This window comes from Podarcis vaucheri (genome assembly GCF_965113315.1).
Source record: "Podarcis vaucheri genome assembly, chromosome: 9".
NCBI classification, from domain to species: Eukaryota; Metazoa; Chordata; class Lepidosauria; order Squamata; family Lacertidae; genus Podarcis; species Podarcis vaucheri.
This window is the reverse complement of record NC_138767.1, coordinates 41,799,973-41,825,774: the sequence shown is the minus strand read 5'-3', so window position 1 is coordinate 41,825,774 and position 25,802 is coordinate 41,799,973. Positions and strand designations below refer to the sequence as shown.

Sequence of the window (25,802 nt, the reverse complement as noted above, 5' to 3'; positions counted from 1 at the left end):
GCACCCACACCAGAGGGACCCCACCCCTGGTGGAAAAGCATGTTTTGAAGATTTCCAGGTTCATCCCAGGCATCAGCAGACAGGGCTGGAAACATCCTCTGTCTGACAAGCAGCCAGTGCAGACACTTGGCCAAGTCAATCTGCAACACAAAGCACAAAGGCAAGTTTTTCTAAGGAAGCAGACTGTTATCAGGGAGTGCCTTGCTCTTCTTTCTTTGCTCCTGTCAGGATTTAAATTAGCCTACTTGCTAATCAAATGAAAAGGATTTAGCATGCCTATAACTTTCTGCTGATTTATGATATCTGAGCATATGTATTGTGTAGTTGTTAGAGCAGCTGTTCAGATATATATCACGTCTGACTGAAATTCACAGAAAATAAAGGATGCAAGTAATTGTGCTGCGCCGCATACATAATACCGATCACCTCTATCAGCTGGGCAAATTTGAAAACTAAATTGTCTACAACCATGTTACATATGCAACTGTTAAATTGGGCATTCACTAATGGTGGTTGCAACCTACAAATGATTTGACATGTGGCTGCATTGTGGACAATAAAAGCTCAAGGGTTTATCAAGGTGGTTCCAGGCCATTAAACCAAATTCTGTTTTTTGACTCCGTGAGACAAAATTCTGTAGATAAATAAGAGCCAAAGAAGGACCTGCAACAAAATATTGCAGTGTGGAATGCTTTTTAAGAGTTCCAGCCTTTTCCTGGATTCTCCATTCCATTTCCCCTTGGTTCCCCACTTTCCCTTCCCAACATTATTCTGCAAACCTTGGTTACATCAAGCTGGCTGATACATTCCTTGTGTGTGTAGATGGTGTCATATTGGCTAAATAAGGATCCACACTCAGAAGATGTGTTTGCTGTTATTACATAGGTTAAGGTAAGTCCTTTGCTGAATCAAAGATCCTTGTCATCCAGAATGCCATTGGAAGTTGACAAATAATTCTACATTACCCCTTTTGTTTAAATCATAAATGCTTAGATTTTCGCATTCCTCCTCCACTCCATGCTCCAGATCATTCTCTGCGTGAAGAACGGCAAGTACGGCAGATGTGGTGCTGAATCAGTGTGTGGGATCAGTGATTACCTGGATGAGGGCCAATAAACTGAAGTTGAGATAAGGTAGAGTGTCTATTAGTAAGTGATTTGTCTGATTAGGGAGGTCATGTTCAGTATGTTCTGGGCAGAGTTGTTGCTAAAGGATCAGTTTTGCAGTATGTAGGTCTGATGAAGTCCTACGGTAACCCGTGCATGAACACTGTGCCCAGATTATTGTTTTATGCACTCATGCCACAATTATGTTTTATATGTTTAGGAGATAATTCCATGCCATTTAATTTAATATAATGTTAATGCACCAAAAGAATATTTATTTAAATGTGATCTAGAAATCTGTCTAGGAGAGAAGTCTCCTAAATACTTGTTTTTGGGGGAAATGAGAAATACATATACAGTCACTTTTTTAAATTACTGAGTGGGAAGTCAGAACTAGCATTTTGACACAACGCATAAAAGTAATTTTTACAACAGTCCAATTTTCTTTAACAGTATTTGGAATGTTTGACTGTAATTGTAGGTGCAACTACTATATATTCTACTGAGATTCCCTTACCAACATTTGCATAATCTCTTCTGTGATTCTTGTCTCTTGTGTGAAGATATCCGCTATTCAGATAATGATAAAAGAATTAGAGATAAAACATAATGAAAACCCAATATATATGGAATTAGGAAAATGTTCAGTGCTGTGGACAACTATTGAAGAATGGGAAGTTTTGTATACATTACTTTGAAAATTCTGTCCAAAATCCCCAAATCTTTGTAACATGAAGAACAGCTAATGTCTTAATGCTACCTTATTCTTTTAAATAGAGATTAAATACTATTATGTAAAAAATCAGTGATGAATCATCAAAATTAAGATTATTCTGTTATGTACCTATTGTTAGCTTTAGCAGTGAGCATTAAATGATGTTTGGGCACCCAGTTTCATTTACAGTATCTGGATATAATTTAGGCTGCAATTCTTAACAGCGCTTCTCTGGGCATAAGCCCCTGCTGAATTCAATGGAATTTACTTCTGAGTAAACATGAGTAGGATTGTAGCCTTAGTCATTACTTCAGTTTCTTTCTTCTACAGCTTTATCACTATCACAGCCTTCCACAACCATGCTGGCTAGGGGTGATAGCTGTGGTCCAATATATCTGGAGACCACGTCATTGGGGATGTCTGTGTTATCAACAACTGGCTTTTTGTGAACTACCATGGGTAATAACAATTACTATCAGAACTTTGCTTCATTTCTTTTTCTTCTGAACTCACTGTAACTATACGTATATGTATCTGCAACTCAGGATAACACTTCATGTATCTGATGAAGTGGACCATAATCCATAAGTCTATGCCATAATAAATTTGTTGGGGTGTTGCAAACACTGTGCAAACACTGTTCCCCTTCCTCTCTCTGTCCATCTCCAAAATCTGCTACAAAGGGTCTCCCAAACCTCTGGAACAAATTTTGAGACAAGTGGCTGCAGGGGAGAGGAGAAGATCCATTGCACAAGTGGAAGTCTGTTGTACAAGGGCAATGGCAGCTTTCATTACAGCCAATCATCTTTAAAATGCCATGACTGTTTTTTGTTGTAACAGACTAATATGCCTTTGCAAATTTCCCAGACATGTCAGGCTTTAAACCACAGCTGAACACAAGTTTACCATCGGTAATGTGAAATAACAATTTCTGCCTTTGCCAACTATGAAACTCATAGAGTATTAAGACAAATGTTGTCATTTGGAAGTGGCAGTTGACAGAACTCATCCATCTTTATATATGATGTGAATATTCTTCAGATAGGTGTAATCACTGTCAGCCAGCTTGTAAGAAAGCTGAACCACATCTCAGGCATTTTGTGGAGGGGATCATCTTATGAAAAGACTTTATCATGTCAGAAAAGCTACAGCAGCAACAGAAGCTGAACCTACAGTCTGCAAAGTCTGTTTGCAATGAGGAAATGGTTACCACTGTAGGCCCTTTTATGGAACTCCCTTCCAGCTGAAGTCAAACAGGTTTCCTACTGAATACTTTTTTATTCCAGCAGGCATTTTGACTGAATTCTGATCTTACAGTTTTAACCCATTTTTATGCTCAATGTGTTCCTTGTAAACCGCTTAAGAGACAATTGTAATTAAGCAGTATGTAAACTGTCTAAACAAATACATAAATATCCAACCTCGTGCAAATGGACTTCAACTTGCACAAAGGGCCTTCCCCTTCCTTTCTGCCCCCATCCTCCTGAAATCTACTTGAAGGCTCTCAAAAGCTCAAGAACAGATTTGGAGTGTGTGTGCAGGGGGCTAAAGGAAATCCCACTGTGCCACTGTGAAAATTGACAGGCAGCTGCAGCTAGATATCATCCAATGGGATTTGAATGTTTCATTTTGGTAACACTATAGAAAAGTTCCAGATATGAACAACATGAAACTTCTCAATTTTTTTCGGTACTGCATTACAAAACAAGGAGTCTGAAGTTGTCAACGTGGGCTGTGATGAGTAATGCTAAATTAACACAAATCAAACTAAATCTCAACCCTGGTGTTTTCAAACACTGTAAGGTTTTTTTTCTTTCCAAATGTAATGTTGCTGAAATATTATGAAGTTTCTTTCCAAACCAGAAGCTCCAGTAAGTTTTATAGTTGTATTTATAAGGCTTTACTGCAGGTTATTTTCTTGATTTCAGTATAATTTTCATCTTAGCACTATCCCATGGCTCTCCACATATCAGTGGATAAAAACCTTCATGTCATTAGGTGAAGGAAGCTTACTCCATGTCTTCTGTGTTGATACAGGTATAAGATCCTTTTCTAGCATTAGACTTAAGTACTGTTTCCTGGGTTTCCTTAGTACAGAGTACCAAGTTCAGCAGGGTCAAATTAGTGCTATCAAAATGCAATCCACATTTACTTATATCAATCTGGGGATTAGTCGAAGTAGCACTGAACTGGTGGGTAAGCAGTAACAAAGAGGACCTGTCCATCTCACCAGTAAAACATCTGTTTTCGATTTGTAGCCAATGCCAGCCTGAAACCGGAAAACTATTTGCATTCTCTTCAGATGGGGGGAAAAATGCATTTGGTTTTTCCCAGAAAAGAAATACATTCGATATACATTGTGCTGACAAACAAACCAGATTGCTTCTAGTGGGAAAGAAATTCTACTTCTAAACAATATGCATCTTCACAAATATCAAATTCAAGTTACAGACTAAAAAAAATTTCCAGTCTGGAGCTATGGAGCATTGGCCAACCAAGATAAATCATTATCAAGTTCCACTGACTTTAGTAGGAAAAAATAATCCAATTTACTAAAATTTCTTAACTTTAGGTCATTTGCAATTAGGAATGAGGCAGGGGGAGGGCTCTGCCTCGATTATGCCCTTGATCTGAAAATGGATACAAATTAATATTAAAGCATATACCAGGTTGCAGCAGCTTTTCTCACCTTTGTGGCACATCTGCCTAGGTGCCTTTTCCCTCAAAGTTTGGGATAGGTCTGGAAGACACATAGCACTGTGGCAAATTAATGCTCTCCATTATTAACGGGGAGCAGGCAAGACTGCTAAAACGCAACCATATAACTTTCCTCATGCTGCAACTGACAATTTCTTTTCACATTCAGAATTTGATTAACTGCTTCCTTTCGTAGCAGCAAACGTTTCAGTTGTTCAACACAACACTGTAAGTTTAAAAGTAGTGTTTGATAACTAATGGATCTTTGGAATTAGTTATCTAACTAAGAGTTAACCAAGAGAAAGTAAACTAGACTTCCATAGCTCATTAGACCCTTTTTTTTTTATTTCCTTTGCTAGATGCATTGATATTTTCAATTCCAAAGGCAGGATGTAAATAAACTCTAGAAGCCATTCATGCAGCACATTGCTGCCACCTACAGTTCAAAGTAAGTATGCTGTCTTCATTGAGAAGCAACTATTATTAATATTCCACAACATATGTTGCTATTTATATTTATATGCAGAAGCTCTTTAAAGAAAACCAGGTTCAGAGCAGGGGATAATAGGGAGAAGAGGAGCAGTGTTAGACAGGAGGTGCCTTAACCCTTCCAGTGCCTAAATTTGGAAATCAAGATGGGTGGTGAAAGAATGCCCTTTATCCCATCCACATTTCTGTATCTATATGTTAGTGATACAGCATGCAACTGAATGGACGACAGAGAATCCACTCTAATAACTTATAAACTGGACCTTATTTGCAGTTTCATACGGTGGTTTGCAATATGTGCATTTTAATCAGATAACTTATTGGTTCAACACCACAGGGGGCAGAATCATTGTAATAAGCTGATTTGAAATTTACTGACAACTACTTTACGTATTAAAGACAAATCTCATTAGTATTTTATACAGCAAGAATTTAATGTCAAAATGTCTGCATTCAAGTATGGAATTAAACACATGATATAAACATTAAAAACATGACAACATGCAAATAGAACAGTACCTTTAACAAATAATGCTTAACAATGTAAACATTGGATAAATTAACACAAAATAATTTGTTTCATTAATAAAACAAATATTTATGATGCAACTAAAATGCAAAGTGATTTACAAGGACCACAATAGTATATAAGTTATTTGTGTGAAGTCAAATTTGGAGGCATTCACTTGGAGTTAAGTTTGTTTTTGTTTTTCTACAAAAATAAATCTCTCATATGTATCATTTCCTTCTTACATAATACTTTGCTTTTTAACTAAATAATGTTTCCCATCTCCAAGAGAAAAGAAAAGAAGTGTGATCCTTGGTAACAAGATTATAACCAACATTTGTAGGCACTTAAAATATGTTAATGCTACCATTCAGCAAAGTAATTACTTAAAAAAATATTACTTGGATTCCCTTATCTACAATTAGACAAGGCATGAAATACTATGTCACGTTTGAAAGAATCCCACTCTTGCCAAACAAAAACACGTTTGAAACTTTATCTTCACACAAATTCAGTAAATTTATAAGCCATCTGTAAAATGGATAAAGTTAACTCACCAAAACTAATTGCGTGGACCCGATTAAAACTAAAACTACACTCTAGATTTAAAATAAAATAAAACATATTCCATTTTCATCCAGCTTTTTCTCTTTTTTTTTTCTTTTTCAAAAGAATGAGGCCTGATTGGAAATATACAGACGCTGTCCAACATGGTTGCTATTAGCAAGTGGAATTGTTGGTGACAAAGGGTAGCTTGGATAAGAATATGGTCTGGATGCATATGGTAACATGCTGGTTGTTCCAGAAGAGAGAGTAGCGCTAACTGGAGAAATGTTATTTACTGAACTTCGACGGAAATTGTAGTCTGTAAAAAAACAATAATAATCTGAGTTAAGTTTGAATGTACAACAGAGGTTTAATTAAGCAACAAAACTTAAGAAATAAAACAATGGTCACTGTTTTAGTTTTCTGCAAATCTAGACTATGCAAACAGGTATCGTTCGCCTTTTACCGAAGATTTCCATGCAACCTACACATTCCTCACTCAAAACCTTGATGCTCACCAACAGAACTGAAGACTACCTATACACATGGGCTACTTTGAGCCAAAGCTCTCTAAAACAAAGTATGACAGGGCCATACAGAGAGAGCGCTTGTCTTGCTTGTACAAAATGAACTATCAGGAGGAACTCTGGCTACCTCCCTGGATGTCCCCAATGAAGACTTTGTGGTGCCATCTAGTAGCCTGGTACAGCATTACAACTTGTCCAGCGCATAACCCATGGCACGGTGGAGGCAAAAGAAATTTGATTGACTGTCACATGGAGACAGGAGCTTACATGCTTTGTCCTTCAGCTAAACAACTGTCTACACATTTCAAGCCTCAAAAAGGTCAAACACAATGAAAATGGATGGTACTGAACTGCAAATCTTGTTACACTAAGAGATGGCTCAGAAATTTTGTTCCTAGTAGCTACGAATACTGGGCACCTAGGGTCTAATTAAACATTATATGCAAATGCATATAAAGAAACCCTGCAAGCCTTTTAGAATAAAATCTTTAAGCTGTTTGTTGGGATTGGGTGGGCACATGGAGTGGAAAAGATTTAGCCCTCCCTCTGCCCTTCTCCACTCCCAATTATCAGCATCTTTCCTCCTGAAGGATCAGAAACTCATTCTTAAGATTAAACACACATGGAATCAGATTTGGAACAGAGATGCCTCCTTTCAAAAGAGTATTTTACTAGTAAGAAAGCCTTCAGTGCTTTATTCACATAGTTGATTATAATGTCTAATTAGCCCCTGCCTAACAGAAATTTCATTTATAGATATCAGTTGCATCTTTAATTTTGCAGAAACAGAGTTATCATGCTGCCACACTGAAGTGTTTTAAATAATGGGTTTCCAAGAGTCCAACCTTAGCAAGTTTTAAATCTTTGCCTTTAAGACTCAATCTACAAGTTAGAAATATGTCAGTTTCAGAGAAAAAGAAAGTGGCAGTACTTTTTATCACATAAATTAGCCAATATTTAACTACCATGCATCTTGGTATACACCTACATCTCTTAACAATTTAAGTATTATTGCTGCTGCGCAAATACATTAATAATAATTTGCAGAACTGCAACAAGCTTTTCAAAGGAAAACAGCTAAAAACACATCTATAAATAATTTCCCAGCATGTGCATCTTAAAATTCAATACTGTTTAGTAACAAATTAAATTTCTATTTTATGACTGACCAACAAAAATTCTTAATTTTCCCATTCAGTTATGCCTTCTAAGATAATACAAGCCAAAATAAGCCACATTATTTTCTCAACACCGTAAAAGGAACAGGATGAAGCTACTCTTGGTTTTAGCCAACAGATTATATTCTAAAACAGTGTTTCCCAGCCTATGGGTTGCAACTTGCAATGCCAGTGCAAGTGGAGTTTATAAGTAAACCCCAAATAATAATTTTTTACTTTTAATCCTTAACTGAAATAATGAACACCTCTTACAACTTTTTGCTTCATTGGCATATTGAAATGCTATGTTGACAAAGAGAAAGGCTCAAGTCTTACATTTTAATGCTTGGAAACTGCTCCCTGGCAGATGATGGCAGATCAGGCCACAATGTACGCATACACTGCCACTATTACTGTACTTGCTAAAATGGACTTTATCATGAATAGAACAATAAAAAATATTTATAGTTCATTTTAACTACACTATATATTTAAAGTAGTATTACGTACATCACTTTCACACTCATAAAAGGTAAAGGTAAAGGACCCCTGACAGTTCAGTCCAGTCACAGACGACTCTGGGGTTGCAGCGCTCATCTCACTTTACAGGCTGAGGGAGCCCGCGTTTGTCCGCAGACAGTTTTTACGGGTCATGTAGCCAGCATGACTAAGCCACTTCTGGAAGCCAGAGCAGCACACGGAAACGCTATTTACCTTCCCACCAGAGCGATACCTATTTATCTACTTGCACTTTTTTGGTGTGCTTTCGAACTGCTGGGTTGGCAGGAGCTGGGACAGAGCAACGGGAACTCACCCCGTCGCAGGGATTCAAACCACCAACCTTCTGATCGGCAAGCCCAAGAGGCTCAGTGATTTAGACCACAGTGCAACCCACATCCTTTCACACTCATGGCTTCCCCCAAAGTTCAGTTCCCCCCAAGAACTTTTGTTTGTTAAGAGTGCTGTGAGTTGTTAGGAAAACCCATTCCCCTGCACAGAACTACAATGCCCAGAGATCCCTGGGTTGTTAATCCACTTGGGGAATTGTAGCTCTATAGGGGAACAGGGATTTCTAACAATTCTCAACACCCATAACAAACAGTTTCCTGGATTATTTGGGGGAAGCCAAGTGATACAATACTGCTTTAAACATATAGTACAGATGGGGCCCTACACTGTTTATGTAACCATATGTTTATAGAATAATTTTTGTAGCTTTTGAAGCAATATCCTGCAATCCAGATGGTGGGTCTTCTGACATTCCCATAAACAAAACTGAGAATCACTTTGTAAGTACAGTCGTACCTTGGAAATCGAATGGAATCCGTACTATACTATAAATATTTCAACAAACTGCACATTAATAGGAGTGTTAAGTAAATTTGTCTTTGGGTGCCTCAAGTTGTTGGTTATAAAATAGGCAAACTTGCCATTAAAATGCACAAAGCTGATCGCTGTCAAAGACCTAAGATACAAAATTCACATGATAATGAAGCTATAGATCACCACAGCACGGAAATGTGAACTTGTGGGTTGCTGTACCAAAACGGTTGTGAACCACTGTACTAGATGACTTGGCAGAGTTACATATTGGTTCAAAATAAAAACAAGTACATAGCTGTATTATTAGGAAAATGTAAATGCTATACTATAATTCTTAAAACCTGCATGGACAATAACTTTGTTTTAAGTCTTTTAAAGTAACATAAATATCATGGCTTGTTTTGCTATAGTAGACTAGCATATCTACTCTCCTGAACTAGGCAGGATTTGGGGGGGGGGGCATGGGGGGATTAGAAATGATTTAATTTGCAGCCCTCCAGTTAAGGTAGAGTACACAGGTTCAGACCAACTTCATTCCTTGGACTTCATAAACCTTGCCATTTATTTTTCAACATATATTTTAAAGCTCAATGAACCAAAACTTAGGCACTACGTCATCAACATTATTTATAGGCATGCTAACAATATACTAGGTGCTAAACATGAATATGCATAAGCTTCTGCCATAATCTAGATAAAAATGTGAAATGAAAAGGGAAAGAATTTAGTGTGATAGTAAAATCAGCATTTGGGGGCTGAGACAAAAAAGAAGCAAAAGGAGTCACAATAAATAAAACTTTATGAATGATAGAAGACATTTTAATATCAGTGGATGGTGTGGGGGAACAGAAAAAATAGTATTAAAACATCAATTAGTTTATATGCAATTTAAGGTGATAATTCTCAGAGAAAGGCTCATTTAAGTATGATTTTTGTCACACAGAAATTTCTTGTGCCAGAAATAATATTGTATTTACATATTTTCATATTATTTCTGCCAATAGTTAAATATATACCCTGATCACTCTTTACAATAGAGGAGAATTTGTGTCTTTTTACTATTGGGGATTAATTACTGAAGTTACATGCAACATTCAAAATAGAAGTGCAATAATCGAAGCACAAGTTATTTCTCTGCAAATGGCAATTTCATTCCGGGGGGAATTCCAAACGTTTAACCAGGAGTGAATTTGGCCCATTTTTTTTTCCTTCAATCAAGTTACTTACCTGCTTACTTTCTCCAAATTTTCCTACACAGGTCCAGACTGGGGATGTTATGTACCCTTTCTGCAAGCAGTGGAGACAGAATGTAACAATCTTCAAGGTGATGTTAACCCTAACAAAAGTGTATGGAATTCTGGAACTTAATTAACTGGACTATGCATTTTCAGTTTGTTATGTATGTGTAACTTTTTAGTTCTCAACTCACTTTAGGGCACTGATCTTCCGCACACTGAAGTTATGATTAACAACCCCCAATCCTCCTGTACTAGCACACGCCTTAAGAAAAAGGGCACCAAGTCCTTCATCAAAAACCGCCACAAAATTCATTATGCAGTACAATACTGTTATGTTGTGTTGGCATTACAAAATACACCTTCACAAATATGCCAGCTAAGAACGCAAGAACAGTATGCTGTTGCAGTGCTGATCTCAAGGCATAAGTTCCAGAAGTACTGAGCTCTTCATTTCTAACTAAAAGCAATCTAGAGGTTTCCTTAGTACGTTGAAGTCACGGGGTATAGATTTGCATAACATATACTAAAATAACAAGATCTAAATTGCCGATTATGAACTTGATCAGACTCCCATTGGTTTTAGTAAAGGACATAGCTGCCAAACAAACAAAAAATCCCTTTTATACAAGGAAACCTATCTGTTACTTTGTATTTATTTTCAGGTATATTGGCACAGGAAAAATGTTTACTATTTCTCTCTCCTATAAACTTTCACATGTCCATTGAGGCAGTATAACCCATGATCTTCTTACATTTTAATACAGATAATTTAAAGTTGGTTTCCATATCTACCAATAACTGACAATTCTGTGATAGCTCCCTTCTCAGCATCTGATAATAACATTTTAAATTGTGTTTCCAAACATGAACATTTTTCAGTAATCTAATGTTATTAGTACTTAACTGCAAAAGCTGAATGGTAAGTACAACTTTATACTGTTTGAAAAATCTCTCAACCTCTAGCTATGTTAGATTTGTTGTTGTTATCCTGTTGTGTGAAGTGGCAGGCTGGTTCCTTTCTCTAATAAACAATCAGCAATGTGAAGGCCCCGGGGAGGGAGGGAACATAGTATGTTTCCCTCAAAGCTTTTTTTCTGAAAAAATGGAAAAATCTGGATGATGAAATATTTTCTTTAAAATGATGAACAAAATGTTTAAGACAAAGTGTTCATATTTTTATTCCCCAAAATGATTTCTAAAACTGTGTAACAGGAAGACTTATATGTAAGACTATATACAGTATCCCATCATTATAATTCCTGTAAACTTAGGACATGCAAGTCCTGAGTACAACTCTCAAATGCAACAGTAAAACACATTTCTGCCTCCTGGAGGGCACTGTCATTGTCACAAGAGAAGGAAGGATTCAATGTATTCTTTTGTTTGTGGCCTTCCTTCTGTTGGCATACTTTGTAGATCTGTTTCTATTCTCTTGACTAGGCCTCAAAGGACTAGGAGTGAGAGAAAGTACAGGAGTGCATTTTATCAACATAAGTTTGTAGCTATCGTACCACCCAATCTTCAGAAATTTGGCCCTGCCATAGTCATTCACGCATTAGTGATTTCCAGACTAGACTACTGCAATGTACTCCAAATAGCCTTTGAAGATATATTGGAAACTACAGTTGGTACAAAGTGTGGCTGCCTCGCTTCTGCCTGGGACCAAGAGATTAAGTCAATCATGCCAAAATTGTTGATAACATTTAAAGCCCTGAACAGTTTGAGTTCATATTACTTTATGTTATCTCCTGTACTTATTCCAGTCAACTCAAATCCTAAGATTTCTGCCTGTAAAATCTATTTGGCTGATAAGACACAAAGAACCAGGACTTTTCTGATGTGGTCCCCCATTTATGGAACTCAACTCCAGTAGAAGTCAGGAAAGCCCCATTTCTTATCTCTTTTAAACAAGCTCTAAAGAAATATTGTTTTAAAACAGGGTGAGGTTGACAATTGAGCTAGAATAGTTGGGACATGTTTCCAATGCTGGCTTTCGCCTATTTCAGTCTATGTTGGTCTTATTGTTGTATTTTAATTGTTACTGAAGTGTTTTAGTTATTGTAAAGCACTTTGTGACACTATTGGTCTGAAAAGTGGACAGCCTTCTAACTAAATAAATGGACTTTTAAGCCTCTCTTGTACTGCCATGTTTGAAAATTGTTAATACAGATAGGAAAATGGAAGGAAAATGAAATGTTTACTGTAAACTGACACAAGTTTAGTCACATATTTCAATACAGTTTGCATTTGATTCACACTTCCCAAACCAATACAAGAACCAAAACAACCTCAAAAATTCTTCTAATTTTTCAATTCAGTTTTCCAGCCAAGTAACGTGTAAATAAATGCATGTACTGGAGTAAAGTATGCATAAAAATGCATATATTAGTGGAAACAATGTACAATGCATACTATTAGGGGAAACTGTTCTGCCAAATGTGTATATCAGGCATCCCCAAACTCAGCCCTCCAGCTGTTTTGGGACTACAACTATCATCCATAGCAAACAGGACCAGTGGCCAACTGTAGTTCCAAAACAGCTGGAGGGCCAAGTCAGGGGGTGCCTGGTGTATATTATGCAACACTGCATACAAATCTGAGTATATTATGAAAAATACACACTAAATTCTGATGAATTTTCATGTGGATTGTTATTTTAATTGCAAACTGATGTGGAAATGTGGAATACTGAAAATGAGAAACCCATAATTGACTGATTGACCCATCCTTACTGAAGATCATTTAAGTCTCACATATAACTATGACTTATATGTGAATATGAAAAGTAATAGAGAGTAGTGATGAAAATAGAGGTACAATTTAGTTCAAATCTAACCTCAGTCATGAGCTGACTAGGTAGCCTTAACCAAGACCCTCTCTCCCTCTCTCAGTCCCCACATATCTCCAAAAATGGAGGAAAATAATGACTTGCCTTGCAAGGTTGTAGATATTACAACTAGATAATGCACATGAAGCACTTTGAATATTTGGCAGTGCTATACAAACACTATGCCTTTAGTCTTACTTTACCTATTTCCTCTTTTTTTTATTAAAGATTTTCTTGTTTTACAGTAGTAAGTGTAATGTCTCTCATATTTTTTCCATGTAACATTTTTACAAATCCGTTTCATTTGTTGAGACATTACAGGGGGAAAAGAGAGGGGGGTGGAGGGAGGGAAGATGGGTGGAGGGGGGTTGGGTGGCGATGTTTCTGTTATGCTTACTGTATATAGGGTTTGGTGTCAGCGTTTCTTGTGCTGTTCACTTGTGTTCCTTTGGTGGTGAGAGAGGTTGGGGTTGGCCTAGGGTGCGGTTGTTTGTTTGTGATTGGCTGTGGTGATCTTTGTTTTTGTGTGTGAGTGGGGTGGGTGGGTGTTTTGGATCAGGTTAGCCATATTGATTTGACCTATTTCCTCTTGAGGGCTTCAGGTACAATTCTGGATTTTGGATAGCAGCAAAATATTATCAATGGGGCATATCAAATAGGATGTTTTCAAGAAACAGATCATCTACAAAGTTTTCAATTTTAGATTGAGAAAAGGTAATGGGAGTGTTTATTATAGCTACTGTGCTGAAAATTCTCAAATACCAGCTTTTATATTGATAAAAGTTAACCTGAACTTTGAGTTGGCAGGAAGTAGACAATGCAATAGAGATTAGGCATATAATCCTGATAGGAATTCTGAAGATTATATTATAGTAACCCCTGTAATACAAGAGTAGAAAATATCCAACAGAATGTGTAGCCTGAGCACTAAGAATTAGGATATTCACTTTCTTAGAACTGCTGGTTATGAGAAGTCGGCAGGGAGAGCAGTACGAAACCTCACCAGCCAGACCATATTGTACAGTACAATACTTCAGTCATGTAAAAGTCACACCAGACAAGTCACTTGGGAGGCTACTGCTATGCAAGACTGGGCCCAAGAATAATACAAAAGGAATGGGTTTTGGGGAAAAGGTAACTCAGAGCAGTAATAAGTACGGTACTTAAGAAACAAGTAAGGTAGAACTAAGTATAATCAACTGAAAAAAATCCAAACTGGCAGCTGCCTGAGCCTGAGACTTCCCTCAGATTATAAATGCTGTACAGGCATCCTCCCACTTACATACAATCAACTCATGTGCAACTGCATATACGCACAGTGCTGGGCAGTAATAATTTAATTCATAACCCACCCGACATGTTTTCTGATTTGTAACATTAATCATAGCACTTTCTCCTGCAGATGTGACCTCAATCATGCTTTATCTTTTCCTGGTTGAGTTTTCACAAACCCTTTACTTTACAACCTCTAAGGCCTTATCAACTATAAATTAGTCCTTTTCACAAAGGAAGTGGGTAGCTTTTGCAAACAGTGACTATTTGCTTAGAAAAAGAGCTTAGAAAAGGTGAAGAGGTTTGGGGAAATATTTTACCACTCATAGCTTAAAAAACCAGAGGTGGGAAACTTTTTCAAGTGCAAGAGCTGTATCGCCTTCTGAGGGCCACATGCTGGTGCTTGACAAACACATCTCTAAGGACAGTAAATGCCTCCCAAAGCCCTGAGAAAAGTTAACGCATTTGCGTAACTCCATCCTCAAAACAACTTTACTGTATCATTTTTTTTCTGCAATCCCCCCCAACGCAAGTATATGATTGAAATGAAAATTAACTGCCACTGCCTTTTCAATAAAACTAGAAGAAGCCTCAATCGTAAAGGCAAAGATCCCAGATGAACATGGTCCAAAACAACAAAGAAAGTCAGATTTACACAGAAGATTAAATGTATTCTTGTTCTCTAGCATGCTGCTGCTTGACAGTTAAAAAGATGAAACTGAGTATCTGACAGGTGCATTCTGAGGCAAAAAGTACAAAGTCTCTACATCCCTTGGTGTATGTAAAAGATTCTAAAGTATCTCTGGAGTATAAAATGCAGGCTTTTCCATAGAGCTTGATTACTAATCACCAGGGGCTACTATGAAGTCTTATTTGCTTTAGATTAATTATTCATTCTGCTAAAATAATGAACACCAAGAACCACAACAACACTAATAAAAGTTTTAAGAACTTACCCAAGTGTAGCAGTGCAAACTGTGCTGCTAATTCTTTTGCATCTTCTACTGTTGTGCAGAGTTTGTCTGGCATAAAATAACTTTGGGATCCATTTGCAACAGTAGGAATAACAATCTTGTACACTAGTAGAACCTTTCCATCTTGACTTGTAGTTGAATACAAGTAATATTCTGGAGGAGCCCAGTTATTTTTGTTGCAGTAATAATCTAACTGCATTGCTGCAGAACTAAAATGACTAGATTTTAATGAGTACATGCTAATTGGAGTAAGCTTTGTTCCAGGAAAAAATGGGTAGGTACACCTTTCAATTTCAGGAGGACTTGGACTGTGCTGTCCATTAAGTCGAATTGGAAGACTGGCTGGCTTCGGTAGAGATTTTTGGTGACCATCTTCTTTGTTTGCAAAGACAAGGAGGTTTTCAGAACTGGGACTAATTTGTCCATTCAGATGTTGTCTCCAGGTACTCTCTTTGTTTACTGGCTTGGCCAGTGTTACCTCAATGCTAGCTCCATCAATGCATTTCCCATTCATTACTGACATAGCAGCAACTGCATCATCTCGGTTGAAAAAATGAACAAAAGCATAATCTCGAAGTTTCTTTACACGCTCAACAGCTCCTGGTTTAAATTTGTTAAATTCAGCCTTAATTGTTTCTTCCGTAGTCGAGATCATCAAGTTTCTAACATATAATACTTTGACTCTCTGCATGGTTTCTTCATCAACCTCTTTTTCTGGGTCTGCCCAATCAACCTGAATAGTATGGCCCCACAACTGGAATGTTCCTATGAAAGAAAAATGAAATGAAAATGCATCAATTTTTAACATTTTCCATAGTTACCTAAGAATGTTTATCTACTTCTCCCTTCACCCCACAACCCCCAAAAGCCTTTCCAAATGGTTGATGGCTGTCATAAGCAATGTGGGATAGGGCATCGTGGTTGATTTGCAGGGAACCAAATCAGAAGAGAGCCAAAAATCAACTCTCAGCTACACAGGAAAAACACAAATTTGCTTTATGTAAGAAGGCTCATTGTCATTTCTTCATTTCTCACTTCAGTATGTTAGGGCTGAACTAGCTGTGATGGCAAATCAGTATAATAAAAACCCAAATTGACTCTATCAGGTATGAAATGGTGGTTCAATTTTAAGAACAAGTGTGTGGGAGAAAAGGACTTGAACACAGACTTCAAGGTAAACTGTAGCCAAGGGATAATTTAGCATTCCTCACCTATGTGCTGCCCATTTTGTTCTTAATCAGATTCACCACTCCCTGCTTTCTACATGGCTAGGGAACAAGAACCTGCCACTATCTCATCAAGGTTAGCTCTTAGTGAAGTCCATTTCTAGGAATGAAGTGCTTGAAAAGAATGTGTTTACACTTTATATGAAAAACAAAGATTTACCAGGAATCAATTTTCTTCGTGCCATAGCTGCAGCTCTGTGGGATTCATATTCTACGAATGCAAAACCACGATTCTTTGTCTTGTCAGTTGCACTTGGATAAACAATAACATCTACTACACCTTCTGTAACTTTTTTCATTTCATCTAAGATCTCCTCTTTCTTCTTTTCTTTTGGGATAGCTCCAATAAATAGTCTGCAGTTATCCAAACTTACACAAACACCAATAAATTTTCCAGGACGGATCTCATAATTATTAAGGATCCTAATGGCAAGCTGAGCTTCTTCTTTGGTTGTATACATTACAAATGCATATCCACGATTCTCACCACTAAATTCCATCATCAGTCTAAATTCATAGATCTTCCCAGCTCTTTCAAAAACAGGAACTAGTTCATCTTCATACATATCACGGGGAATTTTCCCTACAAAAACTTCACAGCCTCGAGGTGGTGGTGGACCTTCCCAACCTTAAAAAAATTGTTCAGCACATTATTACAAATGCTATGAGACAAGATACAGTGCCAATAAGAAATTTAACATACACATCTTAACACATTAGGAAATTTCTAATTTGTTGTTTCCTGTATGATAATTAGATGGGGTAAAATATCTGTTTTATTAATGGAGTTTGAAAATAGTTTAATAGCTCTATTCCCCTACCCCATCCTGCTAGTTAGTGATTTCAACTGAATTTACTGCAAAATATGGTCAGAATTATAGCCTAGTCTAACAAGCAGGAATAAACCAACTTGAATCCAGTTACTTTATCTTAAGCTGGGATAGGTCAAATTATAGAAAGTGTAGTTTCCTGTAACATTAAGCACAAAAAGGATCTGCGCTATTTGGAAAAACTAACTACAGAGTTCTCAGTCAATGTTAAATTGACCTACATTACACGTATTAATTCAAAATCTGTTCCCTCACTCCCACTCCAAAGCTTAACATTCTCAAAATACACAGGTTTGCTTTCTTACCCGGTGGAGGTCCACCAAATTTTCGTTGTCCATTTTCTTGAACCATGTTGTAGCCAGTCTTTTCCATAAGAGCCAATAAGGCAGCCTCATTCTGAGTACCAGTTCTGACTTTACTGCACCCATTCGTTACATCTGTGTGTTCTTCATTCATTGCTGTAACGTCTTCTGCAAACTGATAGAATGTTCATAGTGTTGCTTAAACAGAAAGCACAATTTCTTATTTCATGTTAAGATCTTATTATTGAAAAACCTTTATTGAAAAGCAGTTACATGTTTAAGTAGCCTGATATATTTCAAAGAAAATTCATGATATATCTATATATGCTTGCTAATTTCCAGGATCATGTTTTAAGTTACATATCAATTTTTAATGTAGATTTTAATACATGCTGTATGGTTTTATTATGCAGTCTATTCCTGAACCCCAAAACACTGTATGAATATAATATAAACTAGCAAAGTGAAACAAAATGTTTAAAGTGTTTACAGTATTTTAGCTTTATTAGTGCATAAGCAGAATTACTTTAAATAAATGTGCATGTGCAATAAACTGCAAGCTTCTGAAAATGCTTTTATAAACTGCTAAATGGACTCAGTAATTCTTGTTTATTTCAAACATGATCCTCCCTCTTTCATCTAGAAGCTATTATCTGTAATGGGAAGAAGCTAAAATAACAAAACAGAACTGAAACACAGTTAACCATTTACAGGTGCTAATAACTATTTGATTAGCAATCAATTTCTGTTGTTAATGGAAATAACCATATTTTCTGGTAAGACAAAGTGTTGGGTTAAGTAGTCCCCTTCCCTTCTCATGTGGCAAGGAGTACTTGCTGAGCTTACTTTTTATTTCAAAAGATCTCTGCTCAAACTAACCAGCTTTGAAGTTGGCTTGTTTGCAACTAACCTTTTTGTTGTTGTTGTTATAAGCCAGGATTCCCAGTGCATACATATTGCTGAGTATAGATTCTCTGAAATTGTAGAGTTAGAAGGTACCCCGAAGGTCACCTAGTCCAACCCCCTACAATGTAGGAATCTCTACTAAAGCATCCATGACAGATGGCCATCTGACCTGTGCCAAAAACCTCTAATGAAGGAGAGTCCACCACCTCCCAAGAAAGTCTGTTCCATATTAAAACAGAGATTTAATATGCAGGTTTTCAACAAGGATCCAATTTAGCATGTTTGACTTACATTTATTATACATAATATCGCTCAATTCTGCATGCTATATAAAAACCTTTCCCCCCAAAGCAAGTCAATTAATGTCTCTTATTAGGAAGGGGGGAAATGCACATTGCAATTTAAAAAAAATATATTCAAACTGATTCAAATGTTTACTTGAAAATTGTTTTTGTTGAAATACCCGTAAATATTGTAAAACATGACAACTCAGCAGCATGCACTTTCCTTACTCTGTTTGAAGGAATACCGTAATTATGGCACTGAACAATTCATTTTATGAAACAGTGTATTTTATTGGTGCTATCAGAGATCCAAACCTCATAGCCTTCCTAGAGATACTGGTGAGCCCCTTGTGCCAAGCACAGAAAATGGAGCATTTCCACGAGAAATATGCTGCACTAGAAATTTTTCTACCCCCCCCCCCAATTTGCCGGATTTTAACAAAGAACGTCCTATCAAAGATTTCTAGACTCCTGGTGCACACATTCACAATTTTAGTAGTGCTTCTAACGTGGGCATGGGGGGGGGGTGTCAGGTCCTCAGTTACTTTTATTTATTTTTTTACTTGATAGGGGAGGAGCGCTAACCCCATGGCTTCTAATATGAAACTCAAGACCACCTTTTGACTTTTCTATAGAGACGGCGTTTGTTTTCTTTTACTAGGAGGGCGCCCAAAGCCTCCTCTTTTGAACACAGTATTTTCAAGATTTGGGTGTGGTGGTTTCTCGGAGAGCCTCCACCGCTACCCAGGTCCCTGATGCTCCCGCGAACAGGAGCTAATGCTGGCATCAACCCCAACAGAAACTCAAAAACCAGCCATTTCTGGGGCAAGATCCTAAAGCGGCCCACGTGCCGCCGATATGGCCAAATCGAGACTTCTGGGCTGCGCAAGTCTAAGTCTGCCAACGTGGAGCGGCAAAACTTCCGGGAAGTTTGGACCTCAGGCTTTCGGCCTACCGGCCGGCTCCCCCTACCCCGCTTCCCAATACCTTATGGGCAGGGGGACCAATCTTAACCAAGAACAGGGGTGCAAAGGATCAGACGCAGGGCCTACAGGCCGCATCCGCGGGTGAGAGGACGGCAAGGCCGGCTCGCCTGCCGTTCCCGTTTCTACGCCGCCTTTCCATTTTCTCCTCGGCTCTTTCTAGGGGTGGTTTGCTTTAAACCCCGGGGCTCCCTCGGTTCTGTTTCCGGAAAGGCGAGAAAATGGAGAAAGGCCGTTTCTACGGCCTGCTTTCGAAACTGTTCGAATTGAGCCCGTCGCTTCGCCCAGCTCGTGTGAACGTCTCCCCTGGCCCTCGCCCTTCCCGCCCTTCTGTGGGCCCTTTTCCCAAGCCCTCACGGAACGACCGCTTGCCCTTCCCTGGAGAAACCGAGACAGGGAGTGAGGAGGCAAAAGGGAAAGGAGCTCAGCGCCGACGGCGGCAGGGCAGGAATCACTTGAACCCCCTCACATTACCACCTGCCAACCTTGTCGCCCAGGCAGGTTCCTACCGCCTAGGACGGAGGTGGGTGGGGGGATATAAGGCTTCCTTCTCTTGTACAGAGGGGGGAGAACACGAAGCCGCGCCACGCCTTCTCACCCGTGTGGCACACGCGCATCTGCCGCACTCGGCCGTCTGAGTTTGCGCCGGCTGCGTTTTTTCGCGTGACGCCTCACAAAGATTGACGGCGGCCGCCTGCCAATGGGAGCCCTTGAACCCCGGCGGAGCGGCACGAGGACAGGTGGGAGGGGTCGCTTTCTTTAAACAGGTGCGTCGCGCGCGGTTTCCCGCAGGAGGGGAGACGGTTGTAAATCCCAACGGACGCGCCTCCCCCGTCTAATAATTCTCGTCGATGTCCAGAAGCAGCCAATGGGAAGGGAGCTGCCAGCTCATAGGCTGACTAAGGCACGTTTACTCGCAAGTAGGTTCCATGGGGGGGGCTTACTCCCAAGTAAGTGTGAGCAGGGTTGAAAGGAAACGGGAAAGATGCAACATAGCTACACGCACACTGGCCTGGTTCCCACAACACGGTAAGCCCAACTGTGGCTGATAGAGGAATAGGGAACCTTTGGTGCTCTGTATGCAATTTGGGTTTTTTGTGATACAAAACAAATAAATAAGCAAGGAAAGGTACATACATATAGGACTCTGACTCCCATCAGCCAGTATGACCAATGGCCAGGGATGATGGGAAATGTAGTCTCAAAGGCCAAATGTTCCCTCACTCTGGCTTACATTGCCACTTTTTTGCTCCCACACCACTTGGCCAAACCCAGATTTGGCTGGTGGTTAAACTCTCTCCTCACTAACTGTGAACTGCAGTCAAGGTGGCATCAAGCTACCGTTTGGCCTCCAGGCATTCCTATGAACCACGAAGTAATTCAAAAACAGGCATTTTACAGCTTAGCATTATTCCCCACGTTACAGCTGAAAAGATATTAAAGAATATATTTTCCTTGCAGGTAACAATCAAACAGTTGCAATAAATGTTAATAGCTCCAGCCCCGGGGAAGTTAATGATGCCTAAGTGTGATTCTACTGAAATGAATCTCAGTTGCAGGCCTGCAGCCAACATTTTGGCTGGTAAAATATGGTGCAAAAAGCCATCCCCACAGCTTCTTTCCAGAGGCAGTGGGACACTCACATCACCAGAGCTGGGATGGAATGGTTGTTAGCCAAGAGACAGGCCAGCTGTTCAGCACAGCTCTCAGGTACTCCATAACAGCTCAGCCTGTTCTGAGCAGGAAATTAGTTTGAGCAGCCAAGCCCAAAGAAAGCTATCAAAAGCTGCTCACAGCACTAAGTTTTGCTGGTGTTGAAAGTTGCAGTACCTTATCTAGCCCTGTGTGGTGGTGGTGCAGCAGCAGAGATTAGCAGTTTTCTCTGCACGGAAGCTACCAAGTGAGACAAGAGTTCCCTGCTCAAAATCCTCAGTGCCTTACCTTTGGCTGTGTCTCTGGCCTTACCTCATGCATCAGGGATGTGGAACTTCAGGCCTGTGGGCCAAATGCAGTCCTCCAGGTCTCTTTTGGGACTCTTCCCTGGCCACACACTCTATCCCCAAGCCAAAGCCCTCACCAGTCTTACCTCACCCCCTTCCTTGAGCATTTTTGCCTGGCTGGAATGTGATGTTGGATAATGCCTTTTTTGTGAAGAAACTAGCCTGCTGTACCAAAGTGAAATGTATATTCATTGCTCTGCCCACTTTTGCCTCTGGCCTGATATTACCATGAGGCTCCCAAAAGGGTATGCGTTCCTCAGGATGAAAAAGGATCCCCCCACCCACCCCTGCCTTATGGGTTTCTGTCAGTTGTCTCTTTCTTCCCCCTTCTCTGCTGTCCACTGAGTGTCCCACACACTTTACACCAGCTGACCTTGCCCTCTCCCCTATTCTGCACAGACTGTAGAAGGAGTGTGGCCATTTTCTGAGCTTCAGCAGAAAGGTGCTGGCAATCATCACCTTTGTTTTCCTTCTCTTCTTCCCTGGGCTTGCAGCCTGCAGTGTCTGCCTTTCTTGGCTTGTTGCCATCTGGTCCTTACATACAGTTCTAAAGACAGCCTTATGCATGCTGCCCAGTGGAGGCTTGTCTATAAAAATGAATGGGGCTTTGCACCATCTACTTCATCCTGCTCTCAGACAGTCCCCACCTGCCTGACATCTTGTTTACAAACACTTCAGGGGTTAGCACAACCTATCCACTTCATCTTTAGCTCTCAGTGTTGACCATGTACAACTCGGCAGGGAGGAGAATGGGGACAAAACTATAATTATTTGTTCCGCCTACCCCCTGTCTTCTACCAGTGCCCACCTCTTTCTGAATTCCCATGAGAAGTTCTAAGTCTCACAGTATTGTGAGACGCCATTGTGATCACCAGGCTGCTCCTTCCTGTCTTGCTAGATATTGCAAAGCAGGACTATGATCTCGTTGCCATGGCAGTTGGGTCATTGTCTCTTTACACACCACACAATTGCACCTCTTCTCTCTCGCTGTGTCTCCTTTCTGTGAGAATGATCTGACCTCAGGACCTGCCCAGGATATTTTTGAGCCTGAGGAGGAAGGGAATGGAATAGCACCCTCTACCGCACTTGGGGCAGCAGTCTAAGTTAGGGTCCCAGGTCAGGTTGTGTGGCATAAACAGCTCTGTCTTCCAACAGAGGGCAATGGCCAGTAACTCAGGAGCAACAGCTGACTGCTACCACCTGAGGTGGTCATGGCATTTTGCCTAAGGGTATGTCTGGCTCTGCTAGGCTAGCCTGCCCTTGCAATCTACCACTTTTGATAGCACACACACACCACCTATCTCTGCTTTTCCAGATAAGCGCCCCAACTTCAGCTTGAGTGTTCCACTGTTTCTCTCTCGCCCATCATCGAATCTCACTTGCATTCAGCACCTTGTTTCAAACTCTTTTCTGTTTCTTTCAAGGTTAAAAGGGTACTACTGTAGGCAGCAGGGCTTCACTGCCACCAGTACAGTGCAATCAGTAATAAGTATTAATCCAGAAAAACTAAGTTGTGATTGTGTGTTTTTTGTTGCTTCCACTTAGCTTTATCGGGTACTTTACATTCTCTCTTTTTAAAACAACATTTACACACACATTATATATAATAAATACAGCGATATTAAAAACTCAATATCTTAAATGTTATTTGCAGAATTTTAAATACCGTTTTCATACACTGTAATTACAGTTTAACTTTCTGCCCACATTGTTTTCACAGTGGCATGTGATCCATCTCTAAGTCCTACGTTTATGTTCTAGTAAATTGCTGAGTCCCAATTTCTGAAAATTCTCTTGGGGGGGTTCTTAAAAATACAGTTAACCTAATTATTTCTGTCTAAATCCATATCTTGCATTTTAGTTTAGATTTTTATTTTTATTACTTCGACATGTTTTTGTAAAAAATATTCTGGATCTTGCACGGATGTATACAACTGGAATTTGCTTTTCTTATGGGATGTTTTTTAATTAGATCATTGGAATATTTCATTGATTAGCTCAAGCACTCTTACTACATACAGTAGAAGTGCCACCCTAATTTGCAGCCTCATCTACTTAAGGGAGTTCAGCATTTGTACAGACTTTTGCTGTAATAAGTTGGTGGTGGTGGTGGTGTTATAAACTGCAAAATGAGGATAAGGTTCACAGCAGAAAGTGCAGAAGAACACGAGGCTGACAGAATCATATGTGCTTTTGTGTCGTGCTTTCAAGCTTCACTTCAATGAATACATCTCCCATGTGCACCTGTCACTTGACACAGGTAGATCATTTTACCTTAATAATGGCAGATCATTGTCAGCTATCAGACTGAAACTTCAGACAGTTTAAGAAGATTGACTTTATATTTTGTTAGCCTTAATACCAAGGAATAATAATGCTGTATCAGTGTTCAGTTCAACAGTAGGATGCCACTAAGCAAGGGCTGAAGTGTGGCATGGGTAGCCTCAGTTCTTTGAATAATAATAATAATAATAACAACAACAACAACAACAACAACAATTTATTATTTATACCCCGCCCATCTGGCTGGGCCTCCCCAGCCACTCTGGGCGGCTTGCATAGAAACCAAAAATACAATAAAATATCACACGTTAAAAACTTCCCTGAACAGGGCTGCCTTAAGATGTCTTCTGAATGTCAGGTAGTTGTTTATCGCTTTGATATCTGCTGGAAGGGCGTTCCACAGGGCGGGCGCCTCTACCGAGAAGGCCCTCTGCCTGGTTCCCTGTAGCTTTGCTTCTCACAATGAGGGAACCGCCAGAAGGCCCTCGGCGCTGGACCTCAGCGTCCAGGCAGAATGATGGGGGTGGAGACGCTCCTTCAGGTATACTGGACCGAGGCCGTTTAGGGCTTTAAAGGTCAGCACCAACAATAATCACTTGCCTTAGATATTACAATTTTGGGCAGGGTTTCTCATTACAGCAGGGATGGGGAGCCTAAGGATCTCCAGATGTTGTTGGATCTCTGTTCCCATAAGCCTCAACCAGCACGGCCAATGATAAGGGAATGTCATACAACAGCATCTGAAGAGTCATGGGTCCCCCATCCTTGCATTCCAGCAAACATCCCTTAAGTCAATGCAAATGATTAAAAGCGCCTCTACCGAGAAGGCCCTCTGCCTGGTTCCCTGTAGCTTTGCTTCTCACAATGAGGGAACCGCCAGAAGGCCCTCGGCGCTGGACCTCAGCGTCCAGGCAGAATGATGGGGGTGGAGACGCTCCTTCAGGTATACTGGACCGAGGCCGTTTAGGGCTTTAAAGGTCAGCACCAACAATAATCACTTGCCTTAGATATTACAATTTTGGGCAGGGTTTCTCATTACAGCAGGGATGGGGAGCTAAGGATCTCCAGATGTTGTTGGATCTCTGTTCCCATAAGCCTCAACCAGCACGGCCAATGATAAGGGAATGTCATACAACAGCATCTGAAGAGTCATGGGTCCCCCATCCTTGCATTCCAGCAAACATCCCTTAAGTCAATGCAAATGATTAAAAGAACTGGAATCTTGATTCTCATGCACAGAAAAAAGCAAGATAAATTATTTCCCCTTCCCCATTAATCTTGTCTGTGCAAAACCTCAGACTTGGCTTCAGCTGCTGTGGTACAAACAGTACTTTGCAGCTTTGAAACTTCTGCTACTGAACAAGTGGGACAGAGAACATCACTACAGAATTGTACCAGTTGTTCCTGTTGTTCCATTGTAGATGAACAACTCACAGAATGCTGACCAAGACACAGGCAGTGCAGCCCAGGTGAACTGTGATTCATCACCAAAGAGAAGCAGATATGATCTAATTAGTCTCACACACAATAAATAAATTTTAAAAGGAACCTGGCATTAATGCTGTCCACCATTTTTGCTCATGACCAACTACTGTACTGAAAAGCTGTG

General features: G+C 39.7%; 1 protein-coding gene and 1 long non-coding RNA gene across 12 annotated transcripts; one reads left to right on the top strand and one right to left on the bottom strand.

Moving 5' to 3' along the window:
* Positions 1-5,688: 5,688 nt before the first annotated feature.
* Positions 5,689-23,275, bottom strand: RBM46 (RNA binding motif protein 46). 10 transcript variants are annotated; one of them, XM_082237679.1, is made up of 6 exons: positions 22,695-23,275; positions 17,741-17,912; positions 16,766-17,233; positions 15,362-16,144; positions 10,296-10,355; positions 6,141-6,380 (listed from the first exon to the last, which is right to left on the bottom strand). In XM_082237679.1, the coding sequence occupies exons 1-5, from the start codon at positions 22,734-22,736 to the stop codon at positions 10,300-10,302; spliced, it is 1,521 nt and encodes a 506-aa protein (XP_082093805.1). In that variant the 5' UTR covers positions 22,737-23,275; the 3' UTR covers positions 6,141-6,380; positions 10,296-10,299. The 10 variants fall into 10 exon arrangements, with proteins under 10 accessions (XP_082093804.1, XP_082093807.1, XP_082093806.1 ...); XM_082237678.1 differs by lacking the exon at positions 10,296-10,355 and having other exon boundaries at positions 5,689-6,380; positions 22,695-23,267; XM_082237681.1 differs by lacking the exon at positions 10,296-10,355 and having other exon boundaries at positions 5,689-6,380; positions 22,719-23,266.
* On the top strand, positions 20,698-25,741 carry LOC309540702. Of its 2 annotated transcripts, none has more exons than XR_014223398.1 (2): positions 20,698-20,830; positions 25,615-25,741. It is a non-coding gene; the product is annotated as an uncharacterized lncRNA (long non-coding RNA). The 2 variants fall into 2 exon arrangements; XR_014223399.1 differs by lacking the exon at positions 20,698-20,830 and adding an exon at positions 24,032-24,170.
* The last annotated feature ends 61 nt before the right edge of the window (positions 25,742-25,802 follow it).

Bases quoted from the DNA above. Each gene is read 5' to 3' on its own strand.
- RBM46 (XM_082237678.1), bottom strand. From the start codon at position 22,736: ATGGGAATTCAGAAAGAGGTGGGCACTGGTAGAAGACAGGGG. The intron at 17,913-22,694 runs GTAGGCGGAACA...ACATTCTATCAG, and splicing joins GCACTGGTAGAAGACAGGGG to TTTGCAGAAGACGTTACAGC. The intron at 6,381-15,361 runs GTAAGTTCTTAA...GTTTTTTTACAG, and splicing joins GTTTGCACTGCTACACTTGG to ACTACAATTTCCGTCGAAGT.